The 18,089-nt window shown below is 38.7% G+C and overlaps 1 protein-coding gene across 2 annotated transcripts in view; it reads right to left on the bottom strand.

Annotated features, from left to right (window-relative positions):
* Nucleotides 1-1,389: 1,389 nt before the first annotated feature.
* Nucleotides 1,390-18,089, bottom strand: part of syngr1b (synaptogyrin 1b) — a 23,451-nt gene continuing 6,751 nt past the window's right edge. Inside the window, exons 2-4 of one of the 2 annotated variants that reach the window (XM_008432682.3) lie at nt 10,241-10,478; nt 7,775-7,920; nt 1,390-4,974 (exon numbers count right to left, since the gene is read on the bottom strand). In XM_008432682.3, the coding sequence (XP_008430904.1) occupies nt 4,759-4,974; nt 7,775-7,920; nt 10,241-10,478 (600 nt within the window). In that variant the 3' untranslated portion in view covers nt 1,390-4,758. The other variant, XM_008432743.3, reaches the window with a different exon arrangement.

Genomic DNA, 18,089 nt, shown 5'->3' with positions numbered 1-18,089 from the left:
CTTTAACAATACTGCCACCGTGTGGGATTGTAATGAACTACAACCAGCTGAGAAGAAGTCCACACCGAAGATCTTCACAGATTTTGATTTGGCAGAGGTCTTCAAATTCAGGCTTCAAAGTCCGGTGTCCCGTGACTTTTAGACTGCTTCTGCTTCAACACATCTGAGTCAGATAATCAGGTCAGCAGCAGGACTCTGGAGAACTTAACTAAGTTAACTAAAATTGTGAAATTTACAACAGCAAATCCTGCAAAGTAGCAGGTGCAAACAGAAGGTTTGTCATCCATCCATCCATCCATCCGTCCGTCCAACCATCTGTCTATTCATCCATCAATTATCTTCCGTTCTGACGTCTTCGAAAAAATTATTTGAAAATGGAAGTATGCCACAACTTCACACAAAGATATTAGCTTCTACCTAAACTGACTAGCTTGGCAAAGAGACCATTAGGCAGACAGAAATCTGTCTGCCAGAGGAGTCCTCTAAAATCTGTGGCTAGTGAAAGAGTGGGAAGAAGAAAGTCTTTCCTTAAAAAACAAAGTAAAGGGAAGTCCTTTCCACTGTTTTGTAAACATTGAAAATATGTGACAGAAAGAGCCCTTGAAAGGGAAGCTGGCCACAGTTGATGAGTAAAAGTAAACTGGGGACAATCCATGAAGGAAAGTAGCTAGATGTCATAAAATACTTGAGATTGGTGCAACTGTTAACCTGGCTATTGCTTTCCAATACAATTCCACTTTGATTCGCACCGCCCTTCAATGTTCTGTTTGGCATTTCTCACACTGTCTTGGATTCCTCTGGTAGAATACTGGGCCAATCAGCAAGCAGAAAGAGAAATAGTGAACGATGAATTTCTTGTGCTGTTTTATAATTATAGTCCACCTGCAGCTTTAGCAATGGCAGCAGAAGAAGTGATAGAAGACGTTCAGTCCGTGTTGACCACGCCTCCAAATGTTGAACGTTAACAGCCATCTCCTGTCTTTGCAGTGGGCTATGGGTGTTTACAGTGCAGGCAATTTCCAGTAAGCTTCATAACATTGAACTGGTGCATTACATACAGTACGTCAACGGCTAAACGTTAGCGACTGGGTAAAACTTAAAGCTTCACCACCTCCAGGAAGCAATAGTTTCTTAATAGCCGAGGGTTCAGGAACTCTGTACGAAGTAAAGTGTAGAACAAGGAGCTAGTTTTTACCAGGCTGGCCAGCTTGCGTAACTCTCTGAAAAACCAGTTCTTCTTTTACTCAGATGAGCTACAATCAAACCGAATGCCATGCTTTTCAGAAATGTGTAAGTAATAAAATGCTGCAAACCGTGGGTCACTCCTTCCGCCTCACATTTCCGCTCTGCTGTGCCAGCAAAATGAAAACCAAGACCAGAAGCCCGACATGTTTATCAGTATTTTCTTTATTTTTATGACTGAAATCAGATACATCAAAAACACACACTGTTGTTCTTAAGCCGTACCTTGCTTTGTTTAACAAATCTCACAGAGAAAACATCACACATTTCTACGACTACACAGAGGTATAAAGTACAATATACTTTAGAATTTTTTTCTCTTTTTGTTTATTTTAGTAGTTATTGTATTGTTATCCCAAAAATAAAAACATCTCCCTATCTCAAAAGCAAAGTAAAAGACGAGGCATAGACAGCCCCGTCATATATATCTTATCACAATAACACTCAACAGACAATAGAATTTCTTTATCTTGTCTTTTCATCATTATTTTTTCTTTATTATACATAACTAGCGTAATGCCCTAAAATAAAGCAGAATCTCTCTGTCGAACACTGAATTACCGCTTTACACATATGTATATATTTATAGAGAGAGATAGGTGTACATTACTGTAGAAGAAAATAGAGCGATGCGCGTTCATAAATACTCAGGAGGTTCACGGTTGAATCCTTTTGTTGAAACAAAACCGAGATGAAGAGTTCTTTTGATAACGTCGACAAGTGTGGCATTGATAATGCAGCATCATTTTAACTAAAGCTTGGTTTTGTTCACTCGGTTTTGTTCCCTCCGAGACCAAAGCCGCAGAAAATGAACTTTAGTGGGGAAAGGTTAGGAGAGAAAAGTGTAAGTTGGGACGTCGGGTGTACAAGTGTGTCGCCTTTGATGGTTGCCTTTTGCTTGGCAGTCAGCACTAAGGCAACAATTGAAAAAAAAAACAAAACAGAAAAACAAAAAAATCTGTCTAACATACAAGTATCAGGGGAACAAAACATTGCAATACACACGCATACACACACGCATACACACGCACACACACGTAAATACACTGTTATTAGATACCAGATATGCTTTTTTCTGCATTAAACCGTGCATCTCATTAAAAATCAATCTACTCTTAATTTATTACCCGCTCTGGATGTGGGAGTTTTTATAGCTAACAGTGATTTACGCTACTGAGCTCACTGAGCGGAAAACAATGTGATCAGAAGTATTGATTTGTGAAAGGGTGATAATTTCCCCATAACTACGCAATCTTCTCTGTATAGTTCCCTCCATTTCCAAACCATTTTTATCCAACTAATCTTGTATTTCAAAACATTTTCCCACACCTGTTCACATCACATTCGTCTCCAAAGTGTAAACCATGACCGCAGTGCCTTCGCATCCATTGGAACCCCTGGTAAAAAATGTTTTAAAAAGCCCTGAAATAATTTTATTTTTTTTTTTTAAGTAGCATCATCTCAGACAAAATGGGGAAAAAACAGCCTTTTATAGGTATAATTATTCAGAAGAAAAATGTTTATTCCTTCAATTCTCTTTATATATGTACAAAATTACCAGTACCACACTTATTTGAACCCTAACCTTTCCTTTGGTCATTTTATACTTAATTCCTTGGGAACATGGGGACTTTAAGTTAGAAAAACACTATTTCCTGTTTCCTTGGGCAAACAGGAAGGGACATGAGCAAATCATTGCTGCTTAAGGCCTCCAGCCAGCAGGGGTCCCCCAAGAGCCACTCCAATTCTCAGTTTGTTTCTCACAACTTGTTTTTGTTGTTGTTTGTAGTTTAATTCATCAAAGACTTGAGCCAATTTGTAAAAAGACAACATTGCTTCTAAAATACTAGTTCTAAATAATAATAATAATAATAATAATAATAATAATAATAATAATAATAATAATAATAATAATAATAATAATATAAGCAAAAAAGCTAACACGTTTAAATGTAAAGTGTAGTGCAGTGAAGCTGAAGAAATGTTTTTCATAGTTTCACACATCAATGCTGATGATTTAGTTGAATAATTTCTGCTTCTTTTTTCTGAGCTTTTCCTCACTTTTCATCACCTTGCCACCATTTGCAAATACATGTCAACAAGTAATTAGCAGGTTTCTGAAGGTGCTTTTAAATAAATCAATCTTTAAATAAAGCCACTTTTTTCTTTAACTCTGCTAAGTCTGTATTGAAACAGCGTACACTATACCTGACTGCCAACAACAAATGAGCAAGTGAGAGAAATGATCCAATTTCAACTCTTTGTTTACGGCTGTCACATTCTAAAACCCCTAATTCAAAGTGTAATTCAATAAATAAATAATATAAACTATAATTGGACTATTACATGTAATTCTAAGAAGTCTCAGCCCTGTAAACCTAACCCTGTAAACGCAAAGAAAACTTGCCATTGATGAAAGGAAGATTCATGTCACTCTTCTTATTTAAAGAAGTACAGTTACCCCAACAATTAGCCCAAACTGATTTACATCTAAGTTAAAGGTTTGTTCCTGATAGGAAAGAAAACAGAAAAGTTTCCTTAAAAAGATCATACAACATTATGAAAGGAGTATGACTTTCGAAAAATATGAATTATCTGTCTTTGTTTACGTGTCAATTGTCAAAAATTATTCGTACCCTCCTTAATAATCAGCAAACCTTGAATGGCATTGCTGGACTCAGCCTTCTTATAATTGCTGATGACATTTTTGCATATTTCTGCTGTTATTATGACAGTTTATCTCTGCCGATGAGCTCCACGTCTTGAAGTCGGACGGATTCTCTGCCATCACCCTAATTTTAACAACCTTCTCAGATTCACTGTCAGATTCCAGTTTGGACTTGGCCGTGTCTACCATCAGAGTAACAATTAAAAGGCTTAAAATAGGAACAAAATGTTAATCCCAACTCCATTTTATCACCAGGCACAGCAACCATGGCAGTAACGGAGTCCTCCACGGTTGCCAACAGAGAAATGCAACAAAAACAAGTGCATGTTGGAGTTAGTGATCATTTATTTTAAGGCTTTTTAAAGCATCTTGACCAGGGGCGCTAATACGTGTTAACATATTCTAGAGATAAATCCAAACATGGAGAGAGCTTCAAGCAACACAATAAAGTCAGAAAAAGTAATTGGTACAAACTGTCCCTCTCATTGGTACCATACTTTCTACCAGTGGTAGAAAATCTCTATAAATCTCTACAAATTTTCCACCAAAGGTAGAGAATATGGTCCTCTCACACTGTTAATTCTTTGAGACAATTTGTTACAGATCATAACCCACTTGTCTGAGTTACCATGTCAACTTTCAGCCATTGTGTCAAACAGCGGTCTAAAACAGCCCATCAGAACTGCGTGAACTCCGATTATTAGAGACCCATAACCAGGGTCGGTTTGAGGCAGTAGTTTTCAGTGACAGAAAACAACAAAAATATTCATTCAAATTGGAATTTTTCTCTCCTTGTTTTGTTTGGGCAACAACATCTCAATCCCAAAGCACATCTGAACCTCGACATCTCAGTAGTCTTGGCGCTGGTAGCCTCCGGAGCCGTCGAAGGCCCCGTCGCTGTTGGCCTGGCCGCCTCCGCTGCCCGGGCTCTCCAAGTCATTCCCTCCGAAGGACGTGTAGGGCGCTCCGGCCGCATCCTGGCTGGGGTCGGTGTATTCGTGGGAGAAGAGGGCGGAGTCGGCCCCCAGCTTGTATCTCTGGAAGGCGAGGAACGACTGTCCCGCCTTTGGCGAAAACGGACAACGGAGATAGATGGAAGATGGAAGAGCAAGCAAGGGTGCAAGGAGCGCGATCGAATGGCGAGGAGACAAGAGTTTGAAGCAGTGGTGTTAAGTGAAGCGTTTGGAAGAGAAGAGAAAGAGAGCAGGAAGAAAACATCGGTTAGTTTGCCGGAAACCTTGGGAAGCCATTTAGTCAGTCAAAGCAGATGACATCTAGTTGAGCTCGTCATTAGCTGCGTTTCCTTTGCGAAGGTACGGGAAAGTTTGTCAAATTAACACAATTTCGCAATTGCGGTGCATTCATTAATTAACATTATTAAAATCACATGGGAATAAGTTTGTTCACGTGATAAGTTGTTGAAAAATCTGCCATGCCATCATCCTTCCACTTCCTGTCGTCTTCTTCACATTTTTCGCCTGTAGTTACATCCAGTTTGTTGATCATGATCGCAATTGTGCGAAACACATCAATCTTGGTATGGCTGAAGGCCCCCACCCCTGCCTCATCCTGGTGTAAAAACTTTGATAAAAAATCTCACGTTTTTTCAAAATTGTGAGTGAATTTATCCTCGTAATTCTGATTTGCACAATTTTGATGGCAATGGAAATGGCAGCTAGGGAGACACAAAACCTCAATTCTACTTTGGTCTACTATCTTGATGCAAACGAGAAGTGTGTCTGTGTGTTGCTAAGGCAAAACAATCCATATACATCTAATAAATATCCAATGAAAGTGTTGTTGCCTTTTAAATCAAACTAGACACCCTCTAAAAAACTGCTAGCAACACAGCGTCCATATGAACCTCCATGAAATAGTAAAACAAACTGCATACAAGACTTCCTAAGTCCCTAGTATTAATAATGATTGATCTGCAAAACCCGGTGACCCATCTTAAATAAACTGAATTAATTTGTTGCAAGTACTCAAATTAAGTTCATCCAACTAAATATTATGTTTATCCAGTTGGCATGTTAAACAAGCATAAATAAGGTAAGTTTGACTAACTTAATAGAGCAGAGAACTTTGTTATCTTTTTTCAGTGCACATACTTAGACGTATTTTAGAAGAAATACATACATAGTTTTGAAATTTTACATTAAATAAAGTCTCAAAGCTGACACACATTAATATTCGACCTCACCTTTCACTAGAGTTACACCTGCAAACCTTTCAGAATATTTAATTAGCTATTTAATTATGCACTACTAAAAATTCCAACAAGGTACACTAAAGCAATTGGATATAATAACATGTTGAAAGATCAGGTTCTGGAAGTGTGAATACCTCCATCAGGTGGTGCAAGTAAAGAAAGATGTGCATGGCACTTCAATCTCTCTAAACTCTGGAAAAGATAGTTTTACTTAAAAAAAAGAAATGCTAAAAAATAGAGATCCGTAGATTTGCCTGAGGGGAGAGAAACACACCAAAGCTTCCTTGATCAATAAATCATGTCCTGTTGCTCATTCAACCCTGAAGTACCTCAACTGAAAGCTTAAGGTAATCCACCGACTTCCTAAACTGCTTAATGCTTCCGTCGAAAACCGGAGAGACGGAGCCGAATATCTTTTATTTTGTCTTTGATTGAAAGACAAAATGTTACTGTTCATGCTTAACAGTCACAAATGCAGGTTTATCATGTCAGTTGCTAGAATTGTTATTAAAATGAGCCTGAGTCAGGATTCAGATTTTCATACATCCACTTCCTCTAAAGACATTCAGCCACTAAAACATGACAGGGTTGTGTGTGAGCAGCTGCAGAGGGTTCAGGTAGCAGGCATGGGAGACAGAACAGAGTCAGACAAAAGGTTGATGTGGCTGAGGGGGGAACAGCTTGGTGTACTCCTCTTCAAACGACACGTTCTTTAATTTCTCCATAGAGAAGAGAGCCTGAACGCCCTGTTGGAGAGACAGCCGCACTCTGGTCATTAATGTTCACATTTGCGACGGACGTCTGGGCGACAAGCATCAAAACAAGAAGCATTTTCAAAAAAATTATTGTTTTTTTTGCAGTATCTTAATTTCACGCTGGAAAAAAGGGAGAAAAATCCAACTTTCAATTTGAAATGATTTCAAATTAAATATGTTAGGAAATAATTGTCTTCAACAAAAACGCCAGTTTCAAAGTTATTGGTAACTTTGGCAATCACCATGAAACAAATGTAACTGGAAACTGTCTTAAACAATAATAATAAGTAAACAAGTAATTTATTCTATAATATGGGAAAGACAAAAGAAGGCACCTGTAAGTGTAGCCTGAAATATCTCACCATTTTTGCTGATTAAGTCTTACAGAAAGTATTTTCTGCTTTTTTATGGTTTAGTTACATGAATTAAATCTCTCACTTAGAAAATGAATGTCATCTATTCACATGTCCCTACTGGAAACAGGCCTTCACAGGGTGTCAAAACTCATTCACAGGTCTGTTTTTCCTAATGGAAATACATTTTGTGAAGACGGTCGGTGCCCTCATGTCTTCTTCAGAGGTTTTCGTGTCGTTTCCTTTTGGTGCAGCGCCACCACAGGCGAAGGGGGGGAACAGGTTTTTCAATTGCTTTGGATTGCTTGACACAATGTTGCAATCAAACTGAGTCTAGCTGACGGTCAGGTGTAAAAACACCCTTGAATTGATGTAGTTGATTCAGGCTGATTAAATACTCTCAAATTAAACGTTGGATTTTTCTAAGCTTTCCCGTGTAACATCACTCTTCCACCAGTGTGTCTGGTCTTCAGGTGCTCTGTGGCTGCTCATGCCTCAGTGTCCTACAATTTGTGGATTAACGAGAGCAAAACGAAGCTCTTACCCAGGTGAAGATTGAGAAAAAGGAGAAGGTGATGGCCGCCCGAGCAGCGTCGCCTCCCTCTCTCAGGGGGTTGTCCTCTTGCTTGGTCACCTGCCACTGATTCGCCAAAAAGCAGAAACCCACAAACCACATGAACGACCAAAACGCTGTAAGGACAAGAAAACAGAAACAAACAGAACAGAGTTCAGACCCTGAACAAAGTGTCAACAGGATCTTTCCGATTATCATTAACTCGTTTGGTTCACGCACCATTGCTACAAACAAGACAAATTCATTTTGATTGTCTTGATGTACAAATCTCTGAGACTGAATCCTGGGGTTTCTGCTGGTCTCAACAATTCATATTTAAGGCTTTTTCAAGGACATTACCAATGAAATTTAAGAGCTGTATCACAACAGAAATATATAAAAGAAAACTTCATATTTTATATACCAGAAAGCTTTTGGCAGTTCTACAAACTGGCGATAAATTCACACTTAACAATGATAGAGGCAAAAAAAAAGCTAGCTAGTTAGCAACTAGTTAGCGGTAACCTCAACCTCCTCAAGTCTCAGAGGTTGTCTGCGTGCGACTCAAAAGTTTGTTTGACAGAAATATCCCGCAAGAAAAAAATAAAACTACACAAAATAAACAAGACAAAATATAAGACCGGTGATCAAGACCACTTGCATTTTCTTTTTATGAACTTAAATCATTTTAAGGTCTTAATTGTGGATAAGCATGATTTAAGACTGTTTAAAACATTTTTAAGAAAGTGTGGACACCCTGGAATCAATCTGTCAAACAAAATGTTTAACCAAGGGTTGAGCAAATCTTATGATACTCGAGTCAAGATCGCCAAGCTCAAGAAATTCAGAAACATCTGATCAGACTTCCAGCAGTTCTTTGGTTTTACTAATTTGCCAACTTTCATGGAAACATATGGTGACAAAGAGAAAGAGAGAAAGAGAGTGTGTGTGAATGTGTGTGTGCGTGTGCAGAAAAAAAAAAAAGCAAAAGGCAGTATTGTCTGTGACAGGAAGTACCTCATTAAAAAGCCTCTGTGCTTGACAATCTTGTCAGGTTCGGGGCAGAAGCAGTGCAGCAGGGAGGCAGACTGTCTGACACAGTGAAGCTCATCGCACAGACTTGTTAGCACCAGAGGAGAAGCTGTCTGCTTAACAAGCGCTTTCATTCCCCTCCTCTGTGATCACACTTTAAAAACAAACACTGCACCAAAGACGCTCGCCGCTGTTAGATAACGCGCTACTATGCCGATCAGCAAGAAATGCACAGAAAGAAAACAGTTTTTTTTAAATCGAAACAAAAATGCAAACACGAAGGTAATCAAAAGAAGAGGCCTGATTCGAATGTTGTTGGGGTTTTTTGCCTAAGTTTAAGGATACGTGAAATGGAGTCATTTTTTTTTAACAGAGCTACGAAATAAAATGTAAAAAAAGAGGATTAAAAAAATGTTTTAGTTTAGTACATTTCTATTTATGTAAATAGAGCGCCTTCATCTTTTTTTCACAGTTTGTTACAATGAACTTTAATAAGTTTGATCATTTTTCCCAATAGAACGATAAAAAGTGTTGCATGATTGAGAAAAATTTGATTTAGTTTTTATGTTTGTATGAAAATAGTAAAAGGTAAAATGTATTTTACTTTTTACTTTAATAGAGCTATGAAATATGTAAAAAACGGTATTGAAACATTTTTTAATTTAGCAAATTTCTATTTTATATTTATGTAAATTTCTATTTATGTAAATAGGACTTTTTTCACATTTTCACATTACGACTATATTGAATTTTATGATTTTTCCCAGTAGACCGAAAGCAAGTGTTGCATAACTGAGAAGCAGAAGAGAAATTAGATTTGTTTTTGTTATTTTTGTATTAAAATAAAATAAAAGTAATAAAATGTATTAATATTTATGAAACTTCTAACATATTTCCTTATTATTCTTTGGATGCACCTATTGAGGCATCTTTTAAGCTTTGACACAGACTCTTAATTCAATTTCGGTCTGGACCTTGAGTCCGCCATTTATACAAAAAACATACTTTGATCTAAGTTGTTTAATTTAATCTCTGGCTGTATGTTTTGGGTTTTCTGTAAAGCAATGCCCTGTATTTAGCGCCATCCATTTTCCCGTTAACTCTGGGACAGCAACATGGCAAAATGGAGGCTAAAGCTCCTCTACCAAAGAGCTGCTGTTGGGAAGAGGAAGATGTTGGGAAGAGGAAGAGGAATCATTTGAATCAACGTCGTAGTTACAAATCAATCATTTGAATTCCTCTCTCAGACCGCAACCCAACTTCCTCCATTAGGAAGAGGAGGTGGAGGAGGAGGAGGAGGAGGAGGAGGAGGAGGAGGAGGAGGAGGAGGAGGAGGAGGAGGAGGAGGAGGAGGAGGAGGAGGAGGAGGAGGAGAAGGAGGAGGAGGAGGAGAAGGAGGAGGAGGAGGAGGAGGAGTGGCTTTACCTGAAATCCCGATGTCAGCCAACACGGCCTTCTTCCGGTCTTTAACGCTGCTGATCTGAGGAAAGTAGACGTCCAGGGCCAGGAAGGCGACGCAGCAGAGAAAGGCCATGGAGCCCATGAACACGCCGTAGTTACAAGCGTTCTGGTTGCGGTTGAAGATGCAGTACTCCTCCACTTCGTCTGGCCGGTTGATGTAGCCCTCGTTGGCGATGCAGCCGAAGATCACAATGGAGAAGAGCTGAAAGAGACGAGAAACGCTATCAGGGAAATGTAGAGATAAAAACCAGGAGACGCACAGGGAGAAAAAAAAAGCTATGAGCAGAAAGTCAGGTGTCAGAATTAAAAACACTTAAAAACTTGGACCTAAAATAATAATTTTACATTACATTTTGGACATAACTGGACTGTATAATGGTAAACTATTTGTCTTTTATTAATTTTTTAGGAAAATTTGACTCATTCATTCTCCTGCCACCAGTTTTACAACAGATAGAAAATGATGCGTTTTCTCATTTTCAGAGCTGAAAATAGTTATTTTCAGCAAGTTCTACGATTTACACGCATTTTAAATGAGAGTAAAAAACATAAAGCTAGATGAAACAAAGCATTCCTGCTATTGTCTGTAGCGCTGCCAGTGCATTTCCAATGATAAAAAGCATCCCACTCCATGTCTGCTGCATCAATTTGGCTGCAGTATGAGGCTAAGTACATTGGAGAATAAAAAAGCAATTACAGACTTATTTTCTGTTGATTTTTTTCCCCCTCTTTGCTTCTGAAAAGCAAATAAAACGACAATGTTTCTTCCATAATTCCTCCTGCATCTTTTATTTTCGCATCTCTCTCTCTCTCTCCTTTTTTTTTTTCCATTTCCCAAAAGGACAGACGATACAACAGGCTACAAAATGGAGTCAATACCAAGAGCAGGTTACTAAGATACCATCTAATCCCCTCTCTCTGCTCACTTCCACAGCGCAGCGTCGCAGAAACGCCCTTGTCAATATGAGACCACACATATAAACAAACAGGATCCCACAACCCAGCTTTCTTTTTTTTATTTATTTATTTATTTTTAGCAGTCAGACTCATACTCCTGTTGATAAAAGCAGATCAGACAAACTCCATCCAGATGTCAAATCCTCCCGGGAACTCGATGCGTCCGGGTGAAAGAGAAGGTTTGTGGACTTTCCTGAGATGAGCGATGGACTCGTGAATGTGACCGGGAGTGTGAAGCAGAGACAGAAGGTCGGAAGTGAACCTTGAGGTTGGTGAGTGGCTCCGTTTATTCAGCTGGTGTGTCGGTGTTTGAGTGGAGAATGACAGCGAAACAAAAGGAGAAAAAAAAGAAAGAACACAAAACACTAATTTCAGCACGGACACCAAGAGCTCATCATCTCATAAGCTCCATCAAAACCAAGCTGATCACATGGTTTGGAGTTCTGAACGGGTATGCAGACAAACAGTTCATTATTAATTCATTCTGAGGCACGAGTGGCTTTTATTCAGGTATTAGACGGGACTTGGGCAGAGAGAGAGAGAGAGAGACACGGGATCCAAAAAGCATTTCTAGAGAAAAACATCACAGTGACTTCTAGATGTGGTGACATCACTGTAGCACAGTGGTTCCCAAACTTTTTCTGGGCCCCCCCTATGGATTACAAATCGGGAGAGTTAGACTCCTGCTGTCTAGTTGAACGATGTGTGTGACCAGGGGGGGCGCGGACTTCCGGTTATATGATGTGTGTCAAACTCAAACACCCCCGGACCCCACCTTAGCGCACACGGTTTTAGCGTTTTTTTTTTTTTCATTCATCCATATCACTTCCCACGTCCCCCTTGCAATGGCACCCCACAGTTTGGGAACCTCTGCTATAGTGTATGATGATGTTTCACATCTACTCAGTGTTTGAGGACGAACTGCAACATAAGTGTGTCAGTATCTCTAAGGTGAAACACTAAAGATGCACTGATGTGAAAATTTGGGCTGATATCGTTATCCGATATTAATACTGTTGATATGACCAATAACCAATATTTATTGAAATTATATATCATATGTATATATTTCTCTACACTTTTGACATCATGTAAAAGCAGCCACATTGTCTACTTTGCACCCCCACAGTCCTGTTTTTCATCACTACCACTGTCACATGACTCAGGAGGCACCAATATGAAAATTTAGGACAATATCGATATCGATATTAATAATGCTGACATGGCTGATAACCGATATTTACACATATTGTGCATATATATTCATATATATATTTCACCACCCTTTTGACACTTTGGGAAAAGAAAACAAACAAATGGCAACAAGATGAAAATAAATGTTGTCTGTTGTTAATAAATTAATTTATTGATTCTAAACTGATATACAAAAAAAAAAAAAGATAATATCAGCGCATACTGATGTTGGTGCCAATGTTTTTGTTAGTGAGCAAAAACATTATACAAAAACATTATACCCAAGCTCCACCCTCTCCTGAAACACCAATGGAAACAAGACTGGAATAAACATTGGTTGTGAATATGCCGAGTTTCAGTTATTGGGCCGACACCAATATGTTGGAAAAACAACTAACATTGACCAATTCAGCTGTTGATGTCGCTATTTCCAGCGTCACTATAGCAAACCTGAAAAAAAAGAGTTGTTTTCAAAGTTCGGACTAAACCCAAAATTGTTTAATCTGTTGTGTTTGGGTAAAGTGTTATTCTTGAAGTAGTTGCAGGTCAGCACAGAGCAGTATAAATCAAAAATATGAGTTGCCCTAAAAAGAAAATCTGAACATAATAGTGACTTTTAACATTTAAAAGAGTCATTTAAAAAGAAAATTCTGAATAAAAGTAAAAATGAAATAAAGCTGCACTATGTTCACATGGATAACTCGAGTAGTTTGCTCTGAATTTTATATGATAAAAGATAACTGAGTGAAGAATTTCTTTCAAGATTGCTGTTAGTAATAAATCATTTAACAATACTAATAACTAAGCAGTAAAAAAAGTATTACTGTTGTTAATTTGGTGTATAGAGTTGAAACTGTGCCTTGGCACAGTTGAGCTGGTTGTATGTAAACCAGAAGTTTACATACAACAAATAAGACGAAAATCTCTAAAAGTGTTCTTGCAATGTTTTATGTCATTTAATATAAATAATTAACAAATATAAATAATTATGGTAATTCTAATTGGCCAAAAACAGGAGAAGTTTGGTCTGATTTAACTTCAGAGAGAAGGGGAAAAAAATTTTTTTTTTCTTTTTTTTATTCCATGTATGTAAATATCTGGTTTCAACTGTAGCACTACAAACGGGTCATTTAAAAAAAAATCATAAATAATATAGCTGTTTTCATTCCTAAACGTTAAATGACAATAATTCTGACCTTAAAAATGTAACTTTTGGGAATGTTTTGCATGTAACTCAATTGACTATGCTTCATAACACTGAAAGAGACTTGGAAAATGCTTCCTTGTGTATTCCAGTTTGACTGAAGAAAGACAGAATATATTTCCAATAATTTCAATACAATTGGGGGCTAGAAGAGTTAGTCAGTGAGTACGTTTCCCTCCGTATCTTCATCGCTCCCGCTGAAACTCCCCTACCCCACCCCACGCCGCTTTCGCTGTTTGGAGGATGAAACTGACACCTGAATCCCCCACATCTACATAATGTCTTCTTCAATAGGGACGGAGAGGATGAAGAGATTGCGGAAAGAATGCAGGGATTGTGGAGGCAGGAGGGATATGGAGGTGGTGCTATTTTTAGCATGCCTGCATCATGGCTCCGTCCTTCCCTCCCTCCCCCACTTCGTTTTCTCCCATCGCCCCTTGTTACTGGCCTCGCCTCTGCCCACAAGCATTCTTGAGAAGAATGAGTGCGCTTCGTCACACAGATACATGCAGCTAAATCGCACCCTCGCTGCGTCCACTGCTTCACACAGAACACAAAGTCACAAGCACTAATATGTTTCTCTCCTCCTCCCACGCTATTCAGGACATTGCATGATGTCAGAGGGATCGCAGAAAACTCAAAAAAAAAAAAAAGTCAATTTACAAAGACAATTTGAAGATTTCAACCTCAAACATTGCTAACTGCCACTTATACACAAGCTTGTTTGCTTGCTAGCTAGGATATATATTTTTAGATATTTTGGATATATTTGGATAAATATATCCAAAGTATAAAGCTAATTAATATAATTAACTCACTAAACATCATTATGTTGATAAGAAACTTAAGATTTGACAAAGAAGTAAAGTGGATTGGACTTCATAAAAGCAGGAACTGTTCATTCATGCTAATGCAAAGGCTATCTACTTTAGGTAGCGGAGGCTAATGCTTGTAAGTAAAAATTGCTACTCTAAAACACTTGAGCAATGTTTCGGAAAGAAATTATTTGAAGACGATATATTTTTTTAACAGAAACCTCACTTTTATGTGGAATCAAGGAAGAACTTAGAGGCTTTACAATTTTCAAAATGCTGACATGCTAGTTAGCGTAGTCTCTCCGACTCCAAGAAAATCTAACAAAAACTATCTGTTTTTGTTAGATTTTACAGTATGGGATGTAACAGGGGCTTGCTATGGAGGAGGGGGCAGCAGTTCAAACAGTAAAGATGCACACAACGGTTTTGATTGAAGATAGAGGCTGAACCGCAGATGCAATAAGCCAAGACTGGCCTAAAGCTGACCTGTATAAAGCAATTAAACCACATCTTTTTCCTGCTAATGTTCATCCGCTGGACAACAAGATAGACTACATACAGCTGTAAACAAACATGGAGTTTATCCACATTTTTCCTGGTGGAGTTACTGCTCTCGCTCTTCAGAGAGCAAAAGTTGCAATAAAACAGTTGGTTTGGATGGCTGGTTTTGTTCAAAGTGAGACAGGATCATCTCTGCAGGAATCACAACAAATGTGGCATCTGAACTGGAAGCAACCATCAAAACTTTATTTGTCCATTCCTTTCTCCTTTCATCCTGTCTTCTTAACCCATAACAACAACATTTAACAAGAAAATGCAGTTTTGTTTTACTCATACATATGCAAAATAGGAAAGAGTGTTGTTTAAAACTTGGAGATTTTAAAGTTGTCTTTTATATGAAAAACCTGACAACGCAGCTGATTGGGATCACATGAATGGATAAACTAATGCACTTGGTGCCCCTTTTTATTTTCTGTTCCCCCATTTCCCTCATCTAACTGAACTGATTCAGGTTTTGGTCACAAGGACTGATATGAACAAAATGATTAATTAGACACAAAGAATATTTTTGATATCATATTATCTCATTACTGTTTTAGTCCACACGGTAACAATGGCTACATTTTTGTATTCTAAATAAAAGTTTAAAAATGAGTTAAAAGAAACGTCAAAAGTCGAGAAACTGACATTTTGGTTCAGTTCAAGTCACATTTTACATGATCACCCCACAACAACATTTGACAAATGATGACTGTGGATTGTTTTCAACTTTAAAAAAAAAATTGAACACGTTCAAATATATGTTTTGTGGTTTTTGAGTAGGATGCTAAAGAAGTTAGTTCAGTTCTCTTATCGAGGACAGTCAGACCCGGAGGGCAACTAGTGTAGTGACACACTTTAGTTTTTCGGCTAGTCCCTTGAGTAATTCCTCCAGCAGATAAGCTCACCACCAGGGACTCCCTGCTCTCTGCATTCCTTCAATTTCCTAATTCTTACTTTTTCTACCTGCTCCATTAACACATCCATAAGATCCACAAATATTCTTATCAGATAACGATTGGTTTATGCATGGTCTAGTTTGTAGGAACTAGACCATGGGCTATATTGCCAGAAGTCTTGAACCACTGAATTCATGTGTTCAGTTTGCTTCCATGGCCATAGGGGTGTAAAGTGAAGCATGTAGTGATTCGGACTGCTTCAACTGAAATTTGTGAAGGACTGAGCTGATCTCAGAAGCTCATTAATAAACTTGTACGATAAGTCAAGAACTGGTAGGCAAAGTAAATTCACAGACAAGGGTCAACAGATGATGAAGAACAAAGTGCAAAGAGATCAAAAGCTGTCTGCGCACACCAGACTTAAAGCAGGCTTCAGATTAAGTCAAGAACAGTGCCTTGAGATCTTAATGAAATGGGTTTCCATGACTGGGAGCTTGCATCAAAGTCTTACATCACCAAGAGCAATGGTACACATCATCGAGTTGCCACTGGAATGCAGAGACGCGTTCCCTGGATCATGCCTCTGTCTGGCAATCCAATGGATGAGTTTGGGCTCAGTCGCAGTTATCTGGCCTGGCCTGGTTGATTTTCATGTCCCTTTATTGCTCTGTCTGGGATTTTTCCCATTCAACAAATGGTCGAATTTGAACCAGGCCAATCAGCGAACAGACAAAGTTGTGAATGACAACATTTATTTTCCATGCTGTTTTAGAATTGTAGTTTGCCTATATAGGGTTATGATTTGGCAATGGCAGTGAATGAAGTGGACAAAGTCATTTAGTCTGTATCGGCCATGCTTTTAAAATATTAGGTGATTAAAATTGGAACAATAGGAATGGGTCAGACATTTTATTCCTTTCAAGTAGTAGTGGCCATACTCCCCATGGAGTTGCTTACAGCGCAAGCAATTTCCAGTAAGCTTCATCGAACTGCTGCATCACGGCCAAACGATAGTGACAGGGTAAAAATAAATCGAATCATTTAAATCTTCAACAGAGTCCACGCCTCCTGCAAGAAGTTGTTTCTCAGTAGCTGATGCTCTTGACTCTTTGTACGAAGGAAAGTGGCTGGTTTTTACCAGGCTAGCTATTTCTCAGGAGCTGGGTTCATCCCTTAAGTCCATTGAAACAAACCCCTCATGATTCAGGCATACAAGGATACAAACTGGACAATTCCTTGCCCCTAACTTTGTAGAAACAGTTTTGGGTTGGCCCCTTTGTGTTCCAACTTGAGTGTTCATCAGTCACACATTTATGTTTGAGTTTGGTCAGGAGGAACTTGACTGGCCTGTACCGAGTCCTGTCCTCAACCTGACAGAACACCTTTGGCATGAATTAGTGCGGAGATGATGATCCAGGCCTTGTTGCCCAACAGCAATGTCTCACCTTACAAATGCTGACCTGAATGAGTGTTCAGAGCTTTCCTTTTTGAAAGCTGAAGGTTTTCTAGTGGCCTGTATTCAACAGTAGCTTGACAGGAAGAAGGGCAGAGAGAAAGAAGTGGGAACATATGCAGCAAATGGCCCTAGATAGGAATCAAAGCGGCTGAGCTACCACTGCGCCATGTGTTACCCCTGAATGGTTAGATCTTCCCATAAACACACTCTGAACCTTGTAGATGTAATAAAAGGGCACAAGGGTGGAAGATTTACTGAGGTATAATGTCAAGATTTTCACTTCTACTTTTGCATTGCTGTTCAGCAGGGGTGTAAAAAAAAAAAACTAAAAATCTTCTGACACCTTCACTTTCTTCACTTGGTTAGTGAAAGTTAAGCATAGCTCTGAGTGTGTGGCTGTGTTTTTGTGTATTTGGAAAGTGGATCCCGCCCTGATCTGTAAACAGATCACAAGGCTTTAGGAGGTGAAATTAAAGCATGTGGGCTTCTGATCTTGTGACCACTGGAGGGTCACATACAAATTCCTCTTAAAGGGTGCCGCCTGCTGCGACTGTGCGTCCATGCATGCGTGGACATGCTTGTGAAACTGTGTGCATGCATGCCTCAGTGCATGCATGCAACTTTCCTTTTCTACTGTTCCTTGGTTTTGACTACATTTCTGTGTAAGATTTTTTTTTAATTTACAGATTACTTGATTTCTAAGTATAAAAGTCAAAACAGGCCAGTCTTTCATGAGTGATTTAAATTA

The sequence above is a fragment of the Poecilia reticulata genome, chromosome 1 (assembly GCF_904066995.2).
Source record: "Poecilia reticulata chromosome 1, P_reticulata-male-v2, whole genome shotgun sequence".
Lineage (NCBI taxonomy): Eukaryota > Metazoa > Chordata > Actinopteri > Cyprinodontiformes > Poeciliidae > Poecilia > Poecilia reticulata.
This window is presented reverse-complemented; position numbering and strand designations above follow the sequence as displayed.